The sequence below is a fragment of the Molossus molossus genome, unplaced genomic scaffold, assembly GCF_014108415.1.
Source record: "Molossus molossus isolate mMolMol1 unplaced genomic scaffold, mMolMol1.p scaffold_m16_p_11, whole genome shotgun sequence".
In the NCBI taxonomy this organism is placed as follows: domain Eukaryota; kingdom Metazoa; phylum Chordata; class Mammalia; order Chiroptera; family Molossidae; genus Molossus; species Molossus molossus.
In genome coordinates, this window is record NW_023425346.1 from 55,917,652 (window position 1) to 55,935,861 (window position 18,210).

The window sequence follows — 18,210 nt, forward strand, 5'->3', positions numbered from 1 at the left end:
TTACAGCATGCATTTGTTATAAAATTATACTCAGATCATTTTAAACACGAGGACCTAATGAACTTTTCAGAGGTCCCCAAAAAGCCTTGAGGCCTGTTAAAAAATATGTTGGCTCTAAAATATGAAAACTGCAAAACTCAAATAGATACCTATAAAATATATACCATTTCTTTTCATATTCATAAAAATGTTGTTGCTAAAAATAATTTGTAAATTAGCCCTGGATGGTTTGGCTCAGAATTTAGAGCGTTGGCCCTCGGACTGAAGGGTCGCAGTTCAATTCCCTGCCAAGGGCAGGTACCTGGGTTGCAGGTTTGATACCCAGCCCCAGTCAGGGTTGTGCGACAGGCAACCAATCGATGTCTCTCTCTCACATTGATGTTTCTCTCTCTCCACCTCCTTCCCTCCCTTCCACTTCATCTAAAAAAAATCAACGAAAAAATATCCTAGGGAGAGGATTAACAACAACAAAAATAATAATAATTTGTAAATTAGCTTTTCCCAAAGGAATTCCAGAGAATAAGACTGATGGGAAACAACTGTCAATTGTAAACAAAGTAAACAAGAGACCCAGCTCTTTAAAATCAATTGCAAAAAGCTGTTCAAATTTATGTTTTAAGTATCAAAATTATATTTAATGTGAAATGGGGCTACATTTTAATATATTTAATCTTGTATGGGTGGATCTGGTGCCTACAAAGACCTTAAAATTGTCTGATTTTAAGGTCTTGGGACAATCAGAGCCAAGGATCGAGACTGTGCAGAGCAGCAGATGGCTGTCAGGGCCTGAGATTAGGGAGTACTGACAAGAGGGGTCCTTATGAGTAGGTGCAGGGTGTCATGGGCATTGGAAGAGAGTAGGCAATAGGGAATTCACAAGATAAGAAATTCTTCTCCTGTAGGTCCAGAGAACATTCACATCAAATCTATTCCTGTCTGTGGCCCCCCCACCTGGCCTCCCTTCTGCCACCACCACATTTCCAGGCCACCACGTTGGCCCCTTTTCACACTCCATTCCATTTCTGAGAAACAGTGTTTATATCTGAGTGAGTATGCAATGAGCTCTAAGGTTCGGTGAGCCCTAGAATCTTGCAAATGAGAGGAAGTCTGAGGAGTGGCAGAGGATATGACGCAGTGGATATGGAGAACCTTGATGGCCAGAAAGACACACTTGAGAGGCCCCTCCTTCTGACACTTCACGAAGTCTCAGAAAGGCGACACCAATCAATAGGGTCACATTCCACTTGTTATTACCCTGTTAAATCTGAGCTTTTCACTCTCTACTGATGGAGTCTTCCCAGTAATTGCACTATATCTGGGTGCTGGTATTTAATTAAAATAAGGACTTAGTCTCTACCCTTGCTGTAAAAGTTTGCATCTTATTCAGAAATAGTGAACCCCATTCATTTCACCCTAATCCTCTCACCAACAACTAAAAAGCTCATTTTGTATTCATCGTACTACATTTCCCCTGCTACAAGCAATGCTTGAAAAGTCATTTTTCCTAATTCCCCCAAATCATTACCAGTTATTTTAAATCTTGTTGTATTAATATGTTGAATGATGTTCAGGTGGTCAAAGTAACTGTATATAAATACAGCACCAAAGAAAAATCTTCATTGATTGCTAAATTAACTGGTTGTAAATGCAGGCTTAGAAAAAATGTATTAATGTGAATAAGCAAAGAGGATGTTTTAATAGAGTTTGCTGCCAAGACTTATAGCCTCTTTATCTCTAACTAGACATAAGATATTTTTTAACTTAATAGAATTTAAAATATATAAATTGTAAAATATTCCAAATTTACTTAGGGAGAAATTAAAAATCTACAAAAATGTGCTTTCCCAAAATTTATTTCTCTCCTTTTAAGGTCACAGATATCACATTTTCTTTATTCTCACTTCTAGCTTCTGGAAAGCTATTCTATTTACATAGCTGCAATCTCAAGTTTATTTTCTAATTTAATTCCAAGATCAGAAATACAGTCCTTAAAATGCTTCATTGACTTAACTAGACAAGATGCAAATGACTGTCAGGAGAAAAACTTCTTTTAAGAGAAATTATCCATAAAGTATAATGTCATCTGCATTAATAGCTACAAATTTTCAATTTATTCACTCAACTGGATCTAGACTGTCATAAACTGAATTTCATATTTTAGATCACTTGATGCATAAATAGAGAGGGCGAGGGCCAAGTGACAACTGCAATGTGCAATTCTGACTCAAAGAAGCACATGTGGGTCCAACTTGAAAAATTGGCTAGGTTAGTATTGGGTTGTATAGAAAGCCCTGGGGAAGAATGGGTGCATTGTGAAGCTTTTGGCATATTTGTGAATGAGCTAATGCAAGCTAAAGGCAAATGGGATTTTAGCCAGTTAATGACTGGCCTATTTTAAAATTTAGAATTATAAGCAGGACAAGGGACTGTTTATAATCAGCCAAAATGTGATTAAAATATGCCTGGAAATAAATCATGGGTTTTGGAAGTTCCCGAACATCCCTACTATTTAGTGCACTACACACTAATATACCAAATGCTCTATTAAATGAATAGATTTCACACGACTCCTAAACTCAACCTACTCCCAGAGACTCGGGTGACTGCATTGTTAAATTCTGGCCCCCAAAAAGCACTTTTGGGCTTAGAAAATCCTAACATGCAAGTTAACTTGGGAGTTTTAAGAATGGAGATCACCTGATGGTGCATGCATCATCTACTGAGAGGTCACATGGGAGGGAATGTTGGTTTCCTAGGCCCCAGAGGATGAACTTTCCTTTCTTCCCTCTTCTACATTAACTTCCACATCATTCAGCAGGTTGAGCCCAGTTCTGCACTATCTATCTGTGGGAATTCTGGACAATCATGTAATCTCTGTGGCATTGGTTTGTTGTTTTGTTTTTAAAGCTGTAAAACAAGAGGAAAGGAAAGAGACTTGACTCAATGAACCCTAAGATTCCTTTTCTAGTTTCCGAATATATTTTTCTTATCCTTTCCTTGGGATTTGCTAAATACCAGCACAATGGAGCCCTTTTAGTTGTGCTAAGAGATTGCCAATTCTTTATATTCAGTCCCCCAAATAAACCAAACCCAAGTGATTCAAGAATGGTGATAAAGGCTGGATTTAATATCTATACTGCCACCAAACAGATAAATATGCTTCAGTCTAGAATATGCTAAACATGGCTGAAAAAACCTGATGGCAAAAAATTACTTTCCCTACTCAGTGCCCTAAAGATTCCAGACCAGCCTGGACATACTCATTTAATAGGACATATTCATTTCTTCAGAAAAGAGAAACTAAATAGCACCTTCTACCCATACCTGTCTGAGGATGCACTTGGACATTCTGCAATGGCAGCATTCTCACTTTGTAAGGAACCAAAACATTACTGACCTACTAGAATTTACCTGATTTCCTTCATCAAATCAAACAAAAGGTTATCTCCAGTGCCACAGTTCAAGGACCTCACAAATAGCAAGTCTCACAAAACAAGGCTTTTGAATTCCATTAAATGGTGGGATGCAACAAGTCTCAAGTAGGCTCCCACATTTTAAAAACAGAAGATAACGCTGGCAACAAAGCTGGTTAGAAGCAGAAGGTCAGCTGCGAGTTCCCTTGTTCCTTTGACTCCGTCAATCTATTTTATCTCTGAAGGAAACGGGAAATATGACAGAACCCTATGGTTTCTATTTGATTCACTCTTTTAGAACAAGGTAAAAAGTGGTTTTTAAAAATAGACTAACATTTTCTTTTAGATACAGATACTAAGGAAAACCAAAATATTAAAATCAGCAAATGTAAATGTAAAAAATTCTTTTACATAAAGAATCATATTTTGTGAGAATGTTCCTTTGACATTGTCACAAAAAGGCAGAAAAACCTATAATCTGCAACAAACAAGTTTTTAAGTAAAAAGTTCTAATTGTCATTCAAGATAAAAATGGCTCTCATGAAGTCCACCCAAAATACAAGTGGTAAATCCACTGTTTATGAAATTATAAACTGCTTTTACCAAGGTTTATAGCAACAATCAGATCAGGATAAAGTGCTGATTTCATTTTTAAAAAATGTTGATGCTATACTTTGAATGTTGATGCTATAATTAATCCCAAAATCCATATCAGACATTTAATTGACATACTATCTTCATGGGTGTAAGTTTGGGGTGACAACTGTATTTCTTTTGGAAATTTAGGTAATTATGAAAATTTAGTTTTTACTTAATTACATTATGTTCCCAGCTCATATAAAAGAGCCTATAAAACATGCATCCTAAATGCTAAGAGTGAGGCTCCTAGTTAAATCTTTTAGATAAGTAATATAACCCCCTCTAGTATAGCAGTTTTCAACCTTTTTCATCTCATGGCACACGCAAACTAATTATTAAAATTCTGTGGCACACCAGAAAATATATTTTTGCCACTCTGACCAAAAAAAAAAAGGTATAATTTTTATTCATTCACACCAGACGGCTATTGTTGTATTTGATGGTTGTCATTTTTTATTTGACAATCTAAGGGAGAAGTGGTCAGTGCCACTGACTTAATAGTCAGTTATTACATTCTAAAAATTCTGCAGCACACCAGTTGAAAATTGCTGCTCTTAAAAGATTAACTTGATATTACCTGGTTTGTAGTATACTCTACAGATAATGCATATTTTTTCAGAAAACGAATTTGATGTTTTGACCATCTCAAATAAGCTGCTAAATGTCTTGTACCAATACATTTGTAGTGTCTGTAGTTAACAATAAGCTGCATTTAAGAAATGAAAATCAACTACTTTTACTAAAAAAATTACATAGCATAGAAGAACTACACAAAGAAACCTTTAGCACATCCAAGAAGTATGCGAAAACAAAGAATATAAAATGTAGAATTTAACAGTGCAAATAAAATCATAGAAAGCTTTCAGGCAAAAAGGTGTCATCCTATAGTGAGAAGAGCAAAGTATACTGGGTACAAATAATTAGTTCTGTTACAATAATTCGGCAATAGTCAGTAAATGTGTTTAAATCATAACACAGTCTTTGCTAACAACGCAATGATGAATTTGTAATGTTATTCTGGTAATAAAAAGTGTTAACTTGAGAATTTAATTGAGAAATTGTTCTAAAAATGTAATCTCAAGTCAGAGAAAAGGAAATGTACACACACAAAAGAACTATGATACTTACGGGAACATAAATTATTAAGTTAGCTTACCTTCCCAAGTATAATAGAAGAAAAAGAGTGAAATGACTATATGGTCAAAATAATTTTATGGAAAGAAAAATTTAACTTTTGGATCTATATGGGATAATTCAAACAAAAAGTGGAGCTTAACTTCCTCATTACACAGAACTGTGAGTTTTCTATTCCCCTTGTTTTAGAACATTTACTTTATAAATCAATGGTTTGCCAGGGTGATTAATTTTTTCAATACCACTTAAGTACATACATGTATATTTCCAAAAGTCTGTAAACAGTATTAAGGAAAAACAGTAACTGTTTCATTTAGGTCTGCCTAGTATAGTGAGTCAACTTCACATGCAATGAGTATAAAGGAGATGTCAACGTGAATACAAAAGCAAGACTACAAACTGATGTTTCCTTTTCTGTGTATTTTTATGATCAATTCCAAACACAGCAAAGATGAAATGAGTAATAAAAAAAAATTAAAAAATTAAAAAAACATATTTTATTTCCCCATTAACACTAAGCCACATTATTCAAAATGTGTTTCAAAATACTTAGCCAGATTGCCAAGCCCAACAACTGCAACAGAAATCCACCGAGACACCATCTAGAGAGAACAGCAACATTGCTCTATATAATTTATTAACTTAGTAATTTAGTCTCTCAATATTTAGCAAGTTTATGTAAAAATTAATATTCCCATTGGTTTATAGTGACATTAATATAAATGTATAATTTCAAAGTCAACATTCTTTTCACTATGATCATAAAACTTCTTAAAGGATAGTTGTGGGATGGGGTAAAGTAATGACTGGCTGCTAGGATAGCACTGTTCCAAAATCAAATATACTGGCAGGCTGGGAAAGGCATAAGTATATATACACACTCTCAATATGCTACTATTTCCCACATTTTTGCTGTATGTACTTGTCTCATTATGTGATATAATATTTCCTCAAATTTTAAAAACAAATTAAGATGAGAATACATTTTCATCTTAATTTCAAAATAACCATTTTATGTCTTTTTTAAATAACCATTTTAAATGAAAAAGTTCCCATGTTTGTCAACTCTGTTGAAGAGATGGATTTATATATTTTCTGCATGTACAATTTTTAGCCTATGTTAGTGCCTCATTACAACCAGTTTAGCAATCACAACTCCAGTGCCTTATTTAAAACTGCATTCAGTAAATTATAAGACTATAAAATCTGCAATTGAATCCTTGTTAAGACACTGAATTATAACAAAGCCCAAAACATGTATGATCATTTATCAACACCCTTGGAATCTGTAAATTACTGCAAAAAAATATATAACATGTGCATATAATTCAAACATAAACATTGTAGGGAGGGGTCATAAAATAAATACTACAATATTTTTTAACTCGATTTAAATGCTGCCTTGATGGTTGGATAAAAAGATTACTATTACTAACAGAGAGAGTTAAACTATTTAAAAACCTGTTTTCCAAGTAGTTAGAACAATTTTGCAAAACAAAGATGCGCAAGAGCCTATGCCAATACATTTTTCCTGTAGTGTAATTGCTAATATGAGGTATAATCTGTAAGCAATCAATACAGTATATATAAATAGGTATAAGCCACCACTAAATCACAGTCTAGTGACAAGCTTCTCAGCTAATGCAGTTTGGGGAGGGAGTGAAGGAAAATGAGGAAAAGGGAAGGACAGGGTAGGTTTCCAGTGGGAACATCATTTACGCACCTTATTATTATCACCATCTTGTATGTAACAGTCCACTGTTGCAAAAAATAAATCCTTTCCAAGTATGTGGGTCTAGAATTTACTTTTTGTAGTATTAAGATTATTTCAGTATTACTAATGCTTCAACTGATTTATATTTGGATATACACACAACCATATATGTATATCAAAAACTATTAACAGAATTTTAAATCACTTTTATCTCATTTTTTAAAAGTTAACAGTTAAGACTAAACTATGTACTACAGAATTTTCTACACTATCTAAACTCAGGGAGAAAACCAAAGAAAAACATTACTATTTCTTTAGTAAATGGCTTGTGCGAAACCTCAAGCTCACTCATCTTTTTATAGATGGTTTATTTGATGAGGATTGTGATCCAATGATTGTTTAGCAGCAATTTTACCAAACTGTAAATTCTTTTATTAACAGGCATTATAAACAGATAATACTAATCTTATTTAAAAACCAAGAGTGCCACACTGGTGAATATACAACTCATGAATAACTTAAAAAGTATTTCCCATTTTAAAAGGCAACACTCAGCATACAAAAACCTATACTAAACAAAAAAGCTAAAATATGGATACATGATTGATGTGTCTAAAATGATATATATACAGTACATAATTAATGTTAATTATGTGATCAGTACATTTTTTCTATGTGATTCCCTTCATGCTTCACTTTCCCCAGAAACTGAATTCTGAACTTCCTCTTCTAAAATTGGTACAATCAGGTTATCCTTGGACATCAAATTATATTTCATCACAAATTTAGTAAACCGATGACACAAAAATGTTTCATTCTGTAAAGAAGAAAAAAATGTTATTTTAATTTACTACCCCAAACCAAAAAAACTAGACATAATCTCAGCATATATTATTGTCATTCTGATAAGAATGCATCAGGTTAATTAGTAAAATATACTTACTTCATATTCATCAAATATCTGTCGATGATGAAAATAAGCATGTGAAAATATTCTGTAAATCCTACGGCATACTGATCCTAGTTTTGCTACAGATGATTCCTTTATGCTAACCCTAAAAACAGAAATCATAGATTCATAGAGCTGGACAGATCTTAGAAACAATATATTTCAACCTCCTCAATTCACAGGTGTGCAAACAGAAACCTAGGGAAAATAAGTTCCCAGTCCAAGGTCAAAGTGCTAGTAAGTGGCAAGAGCAGGACTAGAACCCCTGTTCACTCCTGGGCCAGTGCTCTTTCTATGTAACCACAGTGCCTAAGAAATTCAGTATCATAGTCTTGAAATGTTATAGTTTTAAGGAAATGAAAACAAATCCCTGACAACTCAAAACTTACTAAAACATATACATAAGACATTAATACTTTGTTCTCTAGAGATGATTAAAACTACTAAAAGGAATTATTGTTTTATTCCATAGAACTTTATTCTTTGTTTTTGAGAAACAAAAATTGCCTGCACATTTCTGATATTCTTTTTTTAAAAATATAGGATACTGAGGCAAAACCCAGTATTTTTTACATAGTTTATATGAGCTCTCTGGAGTTAATATTTGGGGTGAAATAAAATTTCCAAATCGATCTACCTGGTAACAAATATCTTAATAGAATAAAAGATCAGTCACAAACCTCACCCATAACATTACAGTGTACACAGGCTTCTTCCCAGATATTATTTGATGAGGATTATGATAAACAAGGATAAGGAATCCTTCAAAAACAGGCAGTTAAACTAAGAAAAGTCTGCTCTCTAAGAAAAGGCATGCTGTCTAAGAAGAGGCTGACACTGTCACAGAGATTCAAGTAAGCAAGTATATAAATATCCCAACTCTAAAGCATCCAAGAAAGGGCTCTGAACAATGACACACAGCAGCAGGGACTACCCTTGATTGAACTGGCCTGAGAGGTTTGGGAGCTAAAACCTGCTATCTTTAGTTTAACCATAACCCTAATTTCAAAACTTGAATAAAAGAAAAAGTTTAAAGAATACAATGCATTAATCAATGGACACAGACAATAGTTTGGGGAAACCGGGAGGAGGGTAGAAGCGGGAAGAAGGGGGTAAATGGGGAGAAAAGTGGGGACATTTGTAATACTTTCCACAATAAAGATTTTAAAAAAACAAATATAATGCATTAACCAGGAACCTAGTTTTAAAAACAACAATCTTTCAATTAAATCCAAAAAGTTTAATACCATGTTTTAAAAGTTTTGTTTACCTGCTGGGAAAATATTTATTGCTATTCAGAAGACATGCAGCACCATCAAGTGTATGTCTAGTATAGTCTATAGCAGGACACTATAAAAGAAAGGACATAAAAATGCATCAACAAAGAGCTGTACCTCTTAGGTTACAATATCAGAATGACTATAAAATTCAATGTTACATCAATAAATAAGGGTTTACTGTCCCCATGAACTATATCAAACCTCTGGAAGATACATGAATCAGTCTCCTAATCTCTCATTCCCACCACTGTACCCAGAAGAAAACAATATTTAGAGCTGGAAAGAACGCCTGATTATCTAATCTAACCTGATTTACAAATAAAACTGAGGTTGGTCAGTTTGCAGAGTATGCACAGGCTTCTTCCAGGTCTTAAAATTATCTGTGGGCAAGAATAAGGAATCTTTCAAAACAAGCAGTCCAGCTTAGAAAAGATCACAGAGATTCAAATAAGCAAGCACGCAAATATCCCAACTCTAAAGCGTAAGAGGGAGAGCCCTGCTAGAATGACACACAGCAGCAAGGACTTCGTTGACTGATGGCCAATGACTTAGGCAAGATCATACAGTTAGGAAGGACTCAAAAACATGTTTATACTAGGAATATGCTGACTCCTGGTCCACTGATTTATACTTTACCAAGAGGCCCAGAAGCCTCCTTCTTTTCACAAATACCTTGAGGGATCACTGCCTTCTAACATCCTAAAAAGCATCCTCTAGTATGTGCTCGGCATCCTATAACCCTAACAGCTCCCTAAAGAATTTTCTCCTTGAACCTCGTTTGAAATTTAACATGAAATTTCTATCTTTACATTTTAATAAACCTGTATTATCCTATTCCATTTATCAGAAACAATGAAACCTATTGTCTCATGGCAAATCAGCAAACCTATTGAAGAAAAAATAAAATGGCAAAGTAATCTCCTCACACTCAGTTCTTTTGAGAGCAGACAGGGAAAAGGATCAGAGGAAATGAATAGTGAGAATAAACCAGGGATCTCCTTGAAGGAAAAAAAATGAACTAGTATTTAGAAATGTAAATGAATAACTGGTAAATATGGCTTATTACAGTGCCATGGCAAATACACAAAGATTATCTAAACAAACATTAGTATTTTTCTAACTATACATCCACAGGAATTTATGGTTAGCAGACTCTGCCTAAAACAGTACCATGAGTAGTATTTGTTGAAAAAGTTATCTTTCTCCATATATGTGATTACAGGTGATTTGGTCAAAAACAAATACCCCAATAATGAAGATCAGAGCAGAAATAAATGACATAGAGACTAAAAAAATAATACAGCCCAGGCCGGTTTGGCTCAGCGGATAGAGCATCAGCCTATGGTCCAGAGAGACCTAGGTTCAGTTTCCACTAGGGCACATACCTCGGCTGCAGTTTGTCCCTGGCCCTGGTTGGGGTCGTGGGAAGCAGCCACTCGATGTGCTCCTTTCAGGTCGATGTCTCTCTCTTTCTCTCCCTCCCACTCTATCTGAACAAAAAATGGAAAAGTGTCCTTGGTTGAGGATAAAAAATAAATAAATAAATAAAGTGAGGCTCTTCAGTAAATTTAAAAAATAATACAAACGATCAATGAAATGAAGAGCTGGTTCTTTAAAAAGATAAATAAGATTGATGAACCTTTAGCCAGACTCATCAAGAAAAAAAGAGAGAGGACCCAAATAAATAAAATCAGAAGTGAAAGAGGTGAAGTAACAACTGACACCACAGAAATACAATGGATTGTAAGAAAATACTATGAACTATATGCCAACAAACTGAATAACCTAGGTGAAATGGACAAATTCCTAGAAACATACAATCTTTCAAAACTCAACCAGGAAGATTCAGAAAACTTGAATAGACCAATAACAATTAATAAAATTGAAGCAGTAATTAATAAACTCCCAGGAAACAAAAGTCCTGGTCCAGATGGCTTCACAGGGAAGTTTTACCAAACATTCAAAGAACTAACAACACCAACTCTCCTCAAACTATTCCAAAAAATGCAAGAAGTAGTAAGACTTCCAAACTCTATTTACGAGGCCAGAATTATCCTAATTCCAAAACCAGATAAACACACTACAAAGAAAGAATTACAGGTCAATATTCTTGAGGAACATAGTTGCTAAAATCCTCAACAAAATATTAGCAAATAGGATCCAGCAATATATCAGAAAGATCATAAATCATGACCATTTGCAAATCAATAAATGTGATACATCACCCTGGCCAGTTTTGCTCAGTGGTTAAAGCACTGGCCCGCAGACCAAAGAGTCGCGGATTCAATTCTGGTCAAGGGCACGTGCCTCAGTTGCGGTTTGTCCCCAGCCCTGGTCAGGATTGTGCGGGAGGAAACCAGTTGATGTGCCTCTCTCACATCGATGTTTCTCTCTCTCTCTCCCTCTCACTCTATCTGAAGATAAATGGGAAAAAATTGTCCTCGGGTGAGGATTGAAAAATAATAATAATATAAAAATAAATGCGATCCATCTAATAAACAAATTAAAAGATAAAAATCACATGAGCATATCAATAGATGCAGAAAAAGCATTCGACAAAATCCAGCACCCATTTTCAATAAAAACTCTCAGCAAACTGGGATTAGAGGAATAATACCTCAACATAATAAAGGCTATAATTGACAAACCTACAGCCAACATCATACTCAATGGGCAAAAAGCATTACATCAGAAGATGACTATGAAAACAAAAACCTCAAAGAGTAGGGACCAAGAGGACACTGACTGAGGGAATCAAGCAGTGACATCAGAGCTGCACACAGGATCTCCGACAGTCTGGATAGTTCTTTTTGATTCAGAGAACCGCCCCCATACCCAACTATTTCCAGTCTGTGCTCTGTTCCCAGCTTCTCCAAAAGATCTACGCCGCTATTCTATCTAATAACTAGATTTCGGAGACTCTCTTGCTACCAGGCTCCAGAACAGGGCTTAGAAGGTGCATCTGTGCCAGATCAGGAGCGCCGTGGCCACAGCAAGCTCATGGGCTTCGACAGATGGATGGATGTACTTCCCCTTTCACGCTCCCTTGACTGGTTTCATCCCGGGACTGTGGTCATCTGTGACCATCCACAGTGATTTTCTGCATTTTATTGACCTCTGGGTGGCAGCTGCAACTTAGGACTTCTTGGACCACACTCGGGGAAAAAATGGAAAACTAGTGGTGAATCTCTTGTTGCTGTGAAAAGCTGGTGTAAATGTAGCGATTTTATTTTATCTATCTATCTATCTAATTTCCTCACCTGCGGATATTTTTCCGTTTATCATCAGATAGAATGGGAGGGAAGGAGAGAGAGAGACAGAAAGAAACATCGATGTGATAGAGCCACATCGACTGGTTCCCTCCTGCATGACCCAACCAGGGCCAGAGACGAACTGCAACCGAGGTACATGCCTTTGACCAGACTCAAACCCGAGACTCACTGGTCCTCGGGCCAATGCTCCAACCACTGAGCCAAACCAGCCAGGGCAAGTGTAGTCATTCCAGAGGAACCGTCTTGCATGTCTTACTCCTTGAAACTTTGGAATTTTGGATGGGGCCAAACCAACATTGTCTTAGAAATAATCGTTTGTAAGGCTAACAGGAAAGCAGATCTCTTGACCACAAATGAAGAATGATGATTTTGGATATTCTTTAGAACCAGTAACCAGCCATTTATAGCTGAAGAGTAACTTAGCATGTTAGCACCAACGGAAATTCCTTACTTCTATTCAAGTAATTCTTTCCCTTCCCTTTCATGTGAAAACCCTCACCTCCTCATTGGGACGTAATTTGGGTTTCTGCCTGAATCTATGCCCCAGATTGCAATTCTTTTGTGATCTCAAATAAACGCTTGTTGTCTCTCAAAAAAAAAAAAGCGTTACATCTAAGAACAGGTACAAGACAGGGATGTTCGTGTTCTTTCACCACTCTTATTCAATACAGTACTGGAAGTACTAGCCAAAGCGATCAGACAACAAGAAAAAATAAAAGTCATCCAAATTGGAAAGGAGGAAGTAAAATTGTCATTATTCACAGGTGACGTGGTATTATACAAAGAAAACCCTAAAGGCTCCACCAAAAAACTACTAGATTTAATACACAAATTCGGCAAAGTAGAAGGATACAAAATTAACATCCAGAAATCAAGGGCATTTTTATATACCAATAATGAACTCTCAGAAACAGAAACTAAAAAAAAAAATTCCATTTCCTATTGCAACAAAAAAATTAAGATACTTAGAAATAAATTTAATCAAGGAAGTAAAAGACTTGTACTCAAAAAACTACAGGACGTTGAAAAAAGAGAAAGATACAAACAAGTGGAAGCATATATCATGTTCATGAATTAGAATTAACATCATTAAAATGTCCACACTACCCAAAGCAATCTATAGATTCAAAGTAATCCCTATTAAAATACCAACAGTAGCCCTGGCCAGTTTGGCTCAGCAGTTAGAGCATTGGCCTGCGGTCCAGAGAGACCCAGGTTTGGTTCCCACTAAGGGCATGTACTTCGGTTGCAGTTTGTCCCAGGCCCTGGTTAAGTCATGCAGGTGGCAGCCACTCGATGTGTCCCTTTCATGTCAATGTTTCCCTCTCTCTCTCCCTCTCTCCCGCTCTATCTGAATAAAAAAATGGAAAAGTGTCCTCAGGTGAGGATTAAAAATAATTAAGTAAATAAATAATAAAATACCAACAGCATATTTCACAGATCTAAAACAAATACTCCAAAAAGTTATATGGATCCCAAAAGACCCTGAATAGCTGCAGCAATCTTGAGAAAGAAGAACAAAGTAAGAGGGATCACAATACCAGATATCGCATTATACTACAAAGTCACCATAAAATCAAAACAGCCTGGTACTGGCACAAGAACAGGCAGAGAGATCAATGGAACAAAACAGAAAACCCAGAAATTGACCCAAGACATTATGCTCAATTAATATTTGACAAAGGTGGCAAGAGCATACAATGGAGTAAAGACGGCCTCTTTGCCCTGGTCGGTTTGGCTCAGCAGTTAGAGCGTCCGCCTGCGGTCCAGAGAGACCCGGGTTCGGTTCCCGCTAAGGGCATGTACCTCGGTTGCAGTTTGTCCCCGGCCCTGGATGGTCGTGCGGGTGGCAGCCACTCGATGTGTCCCTTTCGCATCGATGTTTCTCTCTCTCTCTCTTCCTCTCTCTCCCTCCCACTCTATCTGTACAAAAAATGGAAAAATGTCCTCGGGTGAGGATTAAAAAAAAAGATGGCCTCTTTAATAAATGGTGTTGGGAAAATTAGACAGCTACATGCAAAAAAATGAAGCTAGACCACCAACACCATACACAAGAATATGGATAAAAGATTTAAATGGATAAAAGATTTAAATGTGATGTGTGAATCCATAAAAATCCTAGAAGAAAATACAGGCAACAAAATTTCAGACATCACACGCAGCAGAATGTTCACCAATAATACCTAAGGCAACAGAAACGAAGAAAAAAATAAACAAATGGGACTACATCAAACTAAAAAGCTTCTGCACAGCAAAAGAAACCAGCATCAAAATGAAAAGGGACTCCCCACTGTATGGAAAAGCATATTTGCCAAAGATACTTCTGAATAGGGATTAATTTCCAAACTATATAAAGTACTCATACAACTCAACAAACGGAAGAAAAACAATCCAAATGGATCCCACTTGCAGGAATACATCCTAAGAATCCCAAAACACCAACCAGACAGAATATATGTCTTTAAGCCTATTAAAATAAATTATAGTGTAAAAAACAAGAAAAGAAAAAAAAAGAAAAAGAAATTATACTGAACCAAAAACCTAAACAGGTATATCTAATACATTACACATTAGGTATCGGCATGATATGACTGATCTTATTCTGTGATAGCCAATGAATCATAAAGTGAGTTCTAGCCCATGTAATTCCCAATTGTAAAAATGCTACTAATTATAAGAAACCCTAAAATAGCACTGTGGCAATAAACTTGCAGCAAAGAACACTAAGCCAAATGGCAAAACAAACGGTGAACTAAAAACTTGTCTACCACAGTCCTGGAGAAATTTAGGTATGACAATTTTATTAGTCATTCTATTTTATAAATTCTCACCTCTTTTGGAGTTTTATGAGCCGCACAAAGAAAAATCCATTGTTCAGTTGCTGTCATCTGAGTACATGTATCTGGATGGCATTCACTCTGTTAAAAAGTTACATTTCTTAATATGTAAAATAATAATTAAAAAGTTTATCATTTGAGCCCTGGCCAGTTTGGCTCAGTGGTTGGAGCGTCGGCCTGCGGACCAGAGAGTCCTGGGTTCGGTTCCCGCTAGGGGCACATACCAAAAAAAAAAAAAGGTATCATTTGAGTTACTATATTTCCAGGTAAAATTCTAAAATAATTTAATTTAGATAAGTCTTTGTAAGTACATTAAGTTACAAAAACGGGGGGAAAAAAAATCAAAACTTTACATTATAACTTTAACTTGAAAATATTACCTGAAGTTTGACAGCAAGTCCATTGAGCTCAAGACAGAATTGCCTAAAAATTCAAATATATAAATGAAAAGTCTTATCTACTTTCCACATTATATTTAGAACATTAATTTTAAAAAGAGAACCCCACCAGTACTGTCCATCCTCCCTCATTACCATTATCAACACCATCTGAATTTACATGGCACATTTCCTACAAAGACATACAAATTAATAAAGAAAACTCAAAACTAATGGCCTTAAAAATATTCACTATCAACCCTGGCTGGTTTAGCTCGGCAGTTAAGAGAGTGGGCCCGCGACCAAAGAGTCACAGGTTCGATTCCAGTCAAGGGCACGTACCTCAGTTGCAGTTTGTCCCCAGCCCTGGTAAGGGTTGTGTGGGAAGCAACCAGTTGATGTGTCCCTCTCACATCAATGTTTCTCTCTCTCTCCCTCCCTCCCACTCTATCTGAAGATAAACAGAAAAATATCCTCGGGTGAGGATTAAAAAAAAAAAATTCAGTATATAGTTCAGTGAGTTGATCACTCAACACTGGAAATTGGTACAATTATTCTGAGAAATATTTTAGAAATATTTACCAAGACACTTAGGAAATGTACATTTTTTGACTAAGTCATTCTAAGAAACAATTCTTTTTTTTTCTTTATTGATTTTAGAGAGAGAAGAAGGGAGAGGGAGAGAGATAGAAACATCAATGAGAGAGAATATCGATTGGCTGCCCCTCCGCTCCCCCCGCGGGGATCGGATCCACAATCTGGGCATGTGTCCTGACTGGGAATCAAACTGGCGACCTCTTGGTGCATAGGTCAACACTCAACCACTGAGCCATACCGGTCGGACTGAGATAATTTTTTTTAAACAGACATGTTACTTGCTATGAAAAGGCAATTTCTACTTTATGACACACAGAAAACTTATTTTATAACTGTCGAAATACGGAATATGTTCCCTCTAAAATCCGATCAAATTAGTTAATCACGATTATGTTTTCCATCAAACAAATGAGAACACTTTAGTTTTTAAAAATGCAAAGCTAGCCCTGGCCAGTGTGGCTACCTTGGTTGCGCACTTCTTGTGCACAAGAGGTCGAAATCAAAGGTTCAATTCCCAGTCAGGGCACATGCTCAGGTTGCAGACTGATCCCGGTGGTGGGGGACATGCAGGAGGCAGGCAGCCGATAAATGTTACGCTTTCACATCAATGTTTCTCTCTCTCTCCCTCTCCCTTCCTCTCTCTCTAAAAATCAATAAATTTTTTTTTTTCAGTACGTGCCCCTAGCAGGAACCAAACCCGGGACTCTCTGGTCCGCAGGCCAATGCTCAACCACTGAGCCAAACCGGCCAGGGCAAAAAAAAAAATTTTAAATAAAATCCAAAGCTAAGGCCCCGGCTGGGTAGTTAAGTTGGTTAGAGCATCGTCCTGATATGCCATGGTTGCAGTTCAATCCCCAGTCAGGGCACGTACAAGGAGCAACCAATGAATCCCTCCCTCCCTCCCTCCCTCCCTCCCTCCCTCCCTCTCCCTCTCTCTCTTTCTTTCTTTCTCTCCCCTTCCGCTCTAAAATAAATTTTTTAAAACTGCAAAGCTAAAATCTACATAATTGATAGTTAAAAGAATCCCAAACAGAAAAAAAACTGCACATATGTAAAAGAGAAACTGTATTTATTTACTTATTTAAGGTACATAATAACAGAAGAAACCTAAAAGACAAGGGTTGCCCTGACTGGTTTGGCTCAGCCGTCAGAGCATCAGCCCACGGACCAAAGGGTTCAATTCCTGGTCAAGGACACATACCTGGGTTGCGTTCAATCCCAGGTCCCCATTGGGGTCATGCAGGAGACAACAATCAATGTGTCTCTTTCACATCGACTTCTCTCTCTCCTTCCCTCCCTCCCACTATATCTAAAAAAAAAAAAAAAAAATCAATGAAAAAATATCCTCGGGTGAGGATTAAAAAAAAAAAGACAAGGGTTAAACTTTCAGTTGTCTATAATTTTATTTCCTTTCTAGATGCCTAATAATAATGCTGTTCTTAGATTACAAAAATAACATTATTTCTGAATCACCACATCACCCTCTACTGGACCTTATATGTAGGCTGCATGTTAAGTGTTTTTTGAGTTGTTTTCCACTAAGTGGTAATGAAAACGAATAGTAATAAACAAGTTTCATCTAATTCAACCCACTTATGGCCTATAGCAAAATTAAGCTAATTGATTTGGCTATGTCTATGGGCACCATCTGTGGTAAATAGTCCAGACCTAACAACTTCAAGTTAATTCAATACAGGGCTAACATGTAAAGTTGTATGGCTAAAACAAAAGCCAAAGCTGAATTCCAGTTATTATGTGACTCTAGTCACTAAACCATGCATCCTGGCATAAGATTGCATTCACTCAAATGAAGGGGCATCTTTCCCTAATTACACAGATTCCGTATGGGCTACTGGAAGATTTAACTGAATCCTGCATGACCCAATTCCCATTAACAGCATAATATAATCAAATGCATTAACCAGTAACACCATATTAAGCCTCAAATAAATAACATCAAGTACATGCCCTTAGTCAACTATAAAGATCTATACAGTA

General features: G+C 36.4%; 1 protein-coding gene across 4 annotated transcripts in view; it reads right to left on the bottom strand.

Moving 5' to 3' along the window:
• Positions 1–4,455: 4,455 nt before the first annotated feature.
• LOC118625122 (10 kDa heat shock protein, mitochondrial) overlaps positions 4,456–18,210 on the bottom strand; it is a 44,712-nt gene continuing 30,957 nt past the window's right edge. For 3 of the 4 annotated variants that reach the window (XM_036253501.1, XM_036253496.1, XM_036253499.1), the window contains 5 exons: positions 15,619–15,661; positions 15,233–15,319; positions 9,120–9,199; positions 7,844–7,955; positions 7,310–7,717 (listed from right to left, as the gene is read on the bottom strand). In XM_036253501.1, coding sequence (XP_036109394.1) covers positions 7,586–7,717; positions 7,844–7,955; positions 9,120–9,199; positions 15,233–15,319; positions 15,619–15,661 — 454 coding nt within the window. In that variant the 3' untranslated portion in view covers positions 7,310–7,585. Of the gene's footprint in view, positions 6,992–7,309; positions 7,718–7,843; positions 7,956–9,119; positions 9,200–15,232; positions 15,320–15,618; positions 15,662–18,210 lie in introns of those variants that run through there. The other variant, XM_036253497.1, reaches the window with a different exon arrangement.